The 7,662-nt window shown below is 39.3% G+C and overlaps 1 protein-coding gene across 4 annotated transcripts in view; it reads right to left on the reverse strand.

Moving 5' to 3' along the window:
- Nucleotides 1–5,641, reverse strand: part of LOC111970835 (CD48 antigen-like) — a 176,847-nt gene extending 171,206 nt beyond the window's left edge. For 3 of the 4 annotated variants that reach the window (XM_070445887.1, XM_070445890.1, XM_070445891.1), the window contains exon 1: nucleotides 5,182–5,501. In XM_070445887.1, the coding sequence (XP_070301988.1) occupies nucleotides 5,182–5,491 (310 nt within the window). In that variant the 5' untranslated portion in view covers nucleotides 5,492–5,501. Of the gene's footprint in view, nucleotides 1–5,181; nucleotides 5,502–5,611 lie in introns of those variants that run through there. The other variant, XM_070445888.1, reaches the window with a different exon arrangement.
- Between the last annotated feature and the right edge of the window lie 2,021 nt (nucleotides 5,642–7,662).

Below are 7,662 nucleotides of genomic sequence, written 5' to 3' on the forward strand. Positions count from 1 at the left end.
GCGATTCGGAAAGTATTCAGACCCCTTGACATTTCCACATTTTGTAGCGTTACAATCTTATTCTGAAATTGATTAAATAGCTTTTTTTCCTCATCAATCTACACACAATACCCCATAATGACAAAGCAAAAACAGTTTTTAGAATATTTTGCAAATGAATTAAAAATAAATGAAGCACCTATAAGTAAGCACCTAATAAGTCTCACTCTCAACTGTGAGACCTTATATAGACAGGTGTGTGCCTTTCCAAATCATGTCCAATCAATTGAATTATTCACAGGTAGACTCCAATCAAGTTATAGAAACATCTCAAGGATGATCAATGGAAACAGGATGCACTGAGCTAAATTTCGAGTCGGTATAGCAAAGGGTCTGAATACTTATGTAAATAAGGTTTTCTGTTTTTTTTTTTTTGAATACATTTGCAAATAAATCTAAAAGCTTGTTTTTGCTTTGTCATTATGGGCTATTGTGTGTGTAGATATATATTTTTTCATTTTATCCATTTTAGAATAAGAACTGTTAACGTAACAAAAGTAGAAAAAAGTAAAGGGATCTGAATACTTTACGAATGCACTGTATGTGTATTATAGTGCAGTACATGAATAATGTTGTGTTTGTATTACCTTGGGGACCCCGTAGGCAGGTTAAATATGGATCAGGGTCAAGTAGGGTAAAACTTACCACAAATTCCACCACAAAAACTTTCTCAAAAAAGTCGATCCAGTTGTGTCTTGGGATATCCTGAAAGGAAAAGGAACAAACAGAACGTAAGACATGATTAACATTTTCATTCAAATGGTTCTTTTGTTTTCACTGGAATCCAAATGTAAATGATTATTGTGAAGCAGTGAATATGAAGAATTGAGACAGGAAGAGACAGTCAATCATCCTACCAGTTCTTTTTCTTCCACCAAACATTCCTGAGGAGTAAAAAAATAAGAAGATTTTATTTTCCAAGTTGATCCATGGTTCTGTAGCTTGTGTTAGCTACAAGTGAGAAAAAACCCCTCTTAAAGTACAAGTCTGTGCATTAACCATACTGTCAGCTGTTGAGTTGACTTCACCCACATTTACATGCTTAAGCTGCAATAAGGAGACATCATTTCTGAGAGCATGCATACAGTACCTGCACAAGGCCGACTTCAAATCAATGTGAAAGTAACCGGTGCATTAAACAGCTGACGACGAATGCAAACTATGTAGATAAATCCTACACATCAAATCAAATGTTATTGGTCGCATACACTTGGATAGCAGATGTTATTGCGAGTGTAGCGAAATGCTTGTACACATTTTTTTCTCCTGGGGTAACAATGTAAGAAATAATATATAAACATGCATTAACACATTCATTGAAATAAAAGGCATACATCAAAATAATTACTTAGGCCTACAATCAAGAAGGACAATTGAAGACAAAAGCTCAAAGAATGACGAAAATCACAAAAATACACATGCCTTTTTAAAGGGAGCTAAGGCTGCGTCGTGATTCAGCACCGCTGAATGGACAGCTCCTCGGTACAGGTAGGCATAGTGGAGCTCAGATGTGGTGTGGTGCTGAATGGACACGCCTCTGTCTAGTAGGACAACTACATAATTCTTCAGTTCTTGGGCAGATTTTAGGGCATGGTTAGGTAGCCTACAATGCGTATATGAAAGTCATAACTGGCATGCAGATGACCTGTAATGACTTCCCACCAACGGCCTTTTTTATTTTTTAGGGGGTAGATCAGCTTTAATATTGCAGATAGATTGTAGCTTCCATCAATGTAATTGCCTGCATCATTTCCATATTTTTTTTTGTGAAATATACATACCGGTCAAAAGTTTTAGAACACATACTCATTCAAGGGTTTTTCTTATTTTTACTCTTTTCTACATTGTAGAATAATAGTGAAGACATCAGAACAATGAAATAACACATATATTTGAGATTCTTCAAAGTAGACACCTTTTGTGTGATGACAGCTTTGCACAATCTTTGTGCATTCTCTCAACCAGCTTCACATGGATTGCTTTTCCAACATTCTTGAAGGAGTTCCCACTTATACTGAGCACTTGTTGGCTGCTTTTCCTTTACTCTGCGTCCAACTCATCCCAAACTATCTCAATTGGGTTGAGGTCGGGAGTTGTGGAGGCCAGGTCATGTGATGCAGCAGTCCATCACTCTCCTTCTTGGTAAAATAGCCCTTACACACCTGGAGGTGTGTTAGGCCATTGTCCTGTTGAATTATACAATTATAGTAACACTAAGAGCAAACCAGCTGCGATTGCGTAACGCTGCAGAATGCTGTGGTAGCCATGCTGGTTAAGTGTGCCTTGAATTCTGATGAGTTCTAAACTTGAAATATTGTTAATTATGAGGTATCCTTTTGGAATATTGAGTGCCATAGTCTAGGGTCTACACCAGAAGTTAGTGGTTATCTGTTGGAGGAATGTATATGGTGGAGGCAATTAAGCTTGCAATGTACTGAGTAAAGGAAGGGCAATCACATGTGGCAGGCACTGATAAGGATGGAGAGATGTGGTTTAGTGAGGAAGGGGGGTCAGGTCAGGTCACATTACGGGAGAAAGGAACAGTTTATGGCCCGCATCACTTAATTTCCTGCCTTGCAAAAAGATGTAATGTTTAGAGAGAAGGAGGACGTCACCCAAATTGGGGTATATATACTACCACTGGTGGAACCATGTTGTTGTCTTATGCAGCTGTACAAACCAGTGGGTGAATAATCTTGGTTTGAGCTTTATTAAGTGTCCGTGAGTTTATTACTCTGTTTATTTAGAACCTAACAGTTGGCGCTGTGAGCGGGGTTCACCACGATTTACAGTCGGACTAGAGATTCCGAATCAGTGAAACAGGAGCCGACCAAAAAACAAGGTAGGCGCAGTTCCTACACCTGTTACCACTCATTCTGACATGTTGGGGAGATGAGAGTCGTAGGCTGAACCAATTATAGAATACGGACCTCGAAAGCCTGAGCTTATTCAGTAGTCCCATTGTTTTACCACCGGTCGTAGATTCATGGTATATGGTAAGTTCCGGAAGGTAAGCCCGAGCAGGCTGGTACCTGCAGAGAGTAAGTCCTAGGGGGTAAATCCCAAGTGGGTTGGTTCCTGCGAGGACTATAAAGTATAGGGGTAATTCTCAGAAGGTAAGCTCGAGCAGGTTGGTACCTGTAGAGGGTAAGTCTAGGGGGTAAGTCCCGAGTGGGGTTGGTTCCCTACTAGACCCGTAAAGGGAGGTGAAAGCCCAGCCGCGGTGGCCGTAGTGTGTGTGTATGGATAAATTGTCATGCTTATGTTACTAGTATGGCAGATTGTAGAGAAGTAGTCCATGGAGAAGGACAACAGGAGGGAATGTGGATGGTGATAATAAGGTTGCCGATAATTTCTGAAAGAAAGCCACATTCATGGTTAAAAGAAAAGCAATAAATATTCAAAGCTGTTTGATTTGTGTGTTATTACCAGTAGCAATATGGAGAGAGGTTGGTTTATGCCCTATTGGGAGGGGGAACCATGACAGAGTATGTGGAAATAGGAAGACAACTGTGAATCATTTTGGTAATGTGTGTAACAACAACAGTGATATTTGAGACGTATCACTGGAATAAGACATAAGGTCACCCTAATCTCCAGTAATACATTTGCAGATGCTATAAGATTGATTCAAATGCAAGGTATTAAGTGCCATGACCAATTAATAGGCACAAATACCATAATTATTCTCCGGGGAAGTGGTTAGCGGTTACCTTGGAAAACAGCTATAAGAAGGCGTGTATTAGAGCCGGGAGTGAAGAAGATCTAAACACCCTGGACACCATCAGGAGAGATTTCAGAATAATAACTATTGAAATGGCGACAGACATTCAGGGATTTCTCCTGTAAAGCGGGGCTAGAGGAAGAGAAGTTTAATAAAGCCATAGAGGTGGTGAAGAGGAGCACGAGCATTTACCAATTCTGAATGTCGGATACAAAAAAAAAAAAAATTGGTCAGCATTTCCCTGCTAACGGAAAATTCCAATCAAATAAAGAGGGGTAGTGGACCAGCATTCTCATTGGGATTTAATAGTACAAGCAGCATTGAGAGTGGAAGCTAATTCAGTTTACACGCAGATGTACAAGTGGTTTTAATGCTGCCAAAGTGGAAGTCACTAACAGTGGTCTCAATGTCCAAGGTAGGACAAAGAAACAGAGAGGAAAGAGTAGCGAACCTGTGCTAAGGCACCCAGGGATAGCTCCCTGTTTTAGATGTGTGGCTATCGGTCATTGGAACAACGAGTTTAAGAAATCCGATTAGGTTATTCCATAGTGTGCGCGGTCCAAATTGATATGTCCTTGTGACACATTATGAAGACTGTGACCTACAGCAGGTGGTGCATCTAACCCCTTGTCTTGACTGTAACAGTAGCCTGAACASTACTGTAAATACAGGTAGAACAGGTATCCCCTTCAGGGGGTATACCTCACTGTTGTTGCTGCTGTTATGTCAATCTGTTCTTCACAACTATGTACATGTGCAGTGCTCTGTTACTATAGATGTGCTGTTCTTACCTGTTATGACAATGAAAACAAATGCTACAATGCCAGTGACAACAACACCAACAAAATCTCTGATGGAAGGCTCTGAAATGAAAACACATTTTCTATTGATACTTTGACAGTAGTTGATCAGGTATTCAACATAGTGCAGCATTAAAAATGTCTTACAAAACTAGCAGTGTTACAAACAAATCAATACATAAGTATGTAACACACTTATTAATGTTGACTCACCTGAGACAAACACCTCTCCAACTGGCTCACTGACTTCCCCACTAACAGKGTTATTCAGCTTGCAGATGTACTTGTAACTGTTGGTTGATTTGCCAGTGTCGRTCTTAAAGACAATCAGCTGTTTGTCTACAACRTCCCATGCTCCCTCTCCCACTTTCCAGCTGTAAGTGACTGGTTCAGCATCAGTGGTGTTGCCCTCACAGGTTAGAATGCAGGAGGTTTTGTCTGGGTTACAGGAAGAAGTGATTGTTGGTTTGGGGATTGCCTCTGTAAATAGAGGAAAGACACAGGAATAATTTGGGAAAATGCTTGTGAGAGACTGCACAACCTGCTGTTTCTACATGACCACACACATACATACACAGATGTACATAGACACACGCACACACACACAGAAACACTTACTGATAACAGATAGATTATATATCTTGTCAAGCAGGTTGCTGTTGAACTCCACAGAATAAACTCCACTGTCTGTTTTCATCAATCCACTGATTCTCAGCTCTCCAGTAGTCTGGTTCAGGGTTGTACGGCCTTTGAAGGCAGCATAGATGTCCAGACCACCAAAATCATTGTCCCACTCTGCCACCTTGTTATTCCCATGCTTCCATAGGATGCTTGTGTTGGAGTTAGGCACTGTGGACTTGTCTGGTTTCAACAGGAGCTCACCTCCCACTTTATGATAAAGATCTGGAAAAGCAGACATTTCATACATGTATCAGAGTATCAATGTATCCAGGGTAACACATGATGGTATAAATATGTAGTCCTAACRCTATTGGCATTTAAAGAGACATTTTTATTAACCTTTTTTTATATTACATTTTCTATTAACCTTTTTCTGTCTAGAATTCTGCTTGCTGGGTGTATCTGGTCTATGTAGTCTGACCACTTTGACTAGTATGTCCCCCTCACCACCACTACTGGAGCAGAAATGTATCTAGACTGTATCTAGACTACACCACATATTAAAGTATTTGTCTACACCCTGTCCACTATCATATCACTAGCTAGGTTTCCATCCAATCTGCGACAGAGTTTCATGTGAATATTCAAAAATCTGCATAAAAACAATATGCACATTTTACCACCAGAGAGATGTTTCCATCAAACTAAGTGGGGCTAAACTATCTGCATTATGAGATTATTATGTATAAGAGCGATATTATTTGTATTTGTCAAAGGGCAGCAAAGTATCNCCTATAGAACATTTGTGGGCAGAACTGAAAAAGCGTGTGCGAGCAAGGAGGCCTACAAACCTGACTCAGTTACACCAGCTCTGTCAGGAGGAATGGGCCAAAATGTACCCAACTTATTGTGGGAAGCTTGTGGAAGGCTACCCAAAACGTTTGACCCAAGTTAAACAATTTAAAGGCAATGCTACCAAATACTCTTTGAGTGTATGCAAACTTCTGGCCGACTGGGAATGTGGTGAAAGAAATAAAAGCTGAAATAAATCCTTCTCTCTACTATTATTCTGATGTTTCACATTCTTAAAATAAAGTGGGGATCCTAACTGCCCTAAGACATGGACTTTTTACTAGGATTAAATGTCAGGAATTGTGAAAAACTGAGTTTAAATGTGTTTGGCTAAGGTGTATGTAAACTTCTGACTTCAACTGTAATTTTAGATAGGGCAGACATTTCCATATCATTTTTGTTAGCTGCATGTGTGACTTAACTCCACCAGTCCTATTCATGATATAATTTACAAAGATTCTACCTTTTTTAAATGAAAAAGTATGTTTGAGTTTAACCACAATATTTGATGTATTATTTGTTCTGTCTTTTCTGCTGGATTAAACTGAAATTGCAACCAACTTTATATGGCTTGTTTTAAAAATAACAATATTTTGGAGATGATTTCATTTCCAAATAACCAAAAGTGAGGGGTTGTAATCTGAATAAAGGGGAAAAGGCATGGGGTGAGACATTCTTACTAATATGCTAGAAAACCAATTTTGATTAAAGTTGAACTTTTGTATGACTGACGCCTTTAGTGAGAGGTCTAATGCTTTAATATTTCATAATTTCTGCCCTTCGTATTCCCATTCATTATATAAATAGGCCCTTTTAATTTTGTCTGGCTTGCCATTCTAAATAAAATGTAATATTTTTTGCTCATATAATTTAAAAACAAGTCGCTAGGTGTAGGCAAGACCATAAGCAAATAGGTAAACTGGAATATGTTTAAAGAGTTAATCAGGGTGATTTTTCCACAAATAGACAGGTATTTTCCTTTCCATGGTCGCAAGATCTTATCTATTTTTGATAACTTTATATTAAAATGTATTGGAGTGAGATCCTTTCTTTCTTTCGGGATATGTATACTGAGTATGTCCACATCCCTGTCAGACCATTTTATTGGTAAACTACACAATAATGTAAAAGTTGTATTTTTTAGGGATCCAATTAGTACATTTATCATAATTTGGTTTTAATCCGACCAATGGTTTTTGTAGAAAGTGGGAAGAGCACGAGACAATGTTGGTGGGAAGTCATTATAGTGTCTTCAACGTCACAGGAGGAGAGCACACGAACGGACAATAAAAATTAAAAGGAGAGCTCGCCCACCTCCCAATTCCCAGGCTATCAGATTACAACAAGGCTTACAAGGCCGAGTTCAAATCCTGACATCAAATTCAAAGTAATCGGTGACCAGCCTAAACTGCTGACCAGCAAAACAAACTGTCACTCTCTGTTCTCTGCTTTCTAAAAGTGACAGAAGAGGCACCACGCTGGCAGCTGCTCACCGAGCCATGCCATCCAATACTCTAAAATACGGTAGCATTTTAATTGGGATTGGCATAATTTTTGCCTACTTTAAATGTTTGTTCTTGAGCTACCCTGCAATTCCCAATGGAATCACTTGGTGGAAACCCCCAG

The sequence above is a fragment of the Salvelinus sp. IW2-2015 genome, linkage group LG12 (genome assembly GCF_002910315.2).
Source record: "Salvelinus sp. IW2-2015 linkage group LG12, ASM291031v2, whole genome shotgun sequence".
NCBI classification, from domain to species: Eukaryota; Metazoa; Chordata; class Actinopteri; order Salmoniformes; family Salmonidae; genus Salvelinus; species Salvelinus sp. IW2-2015.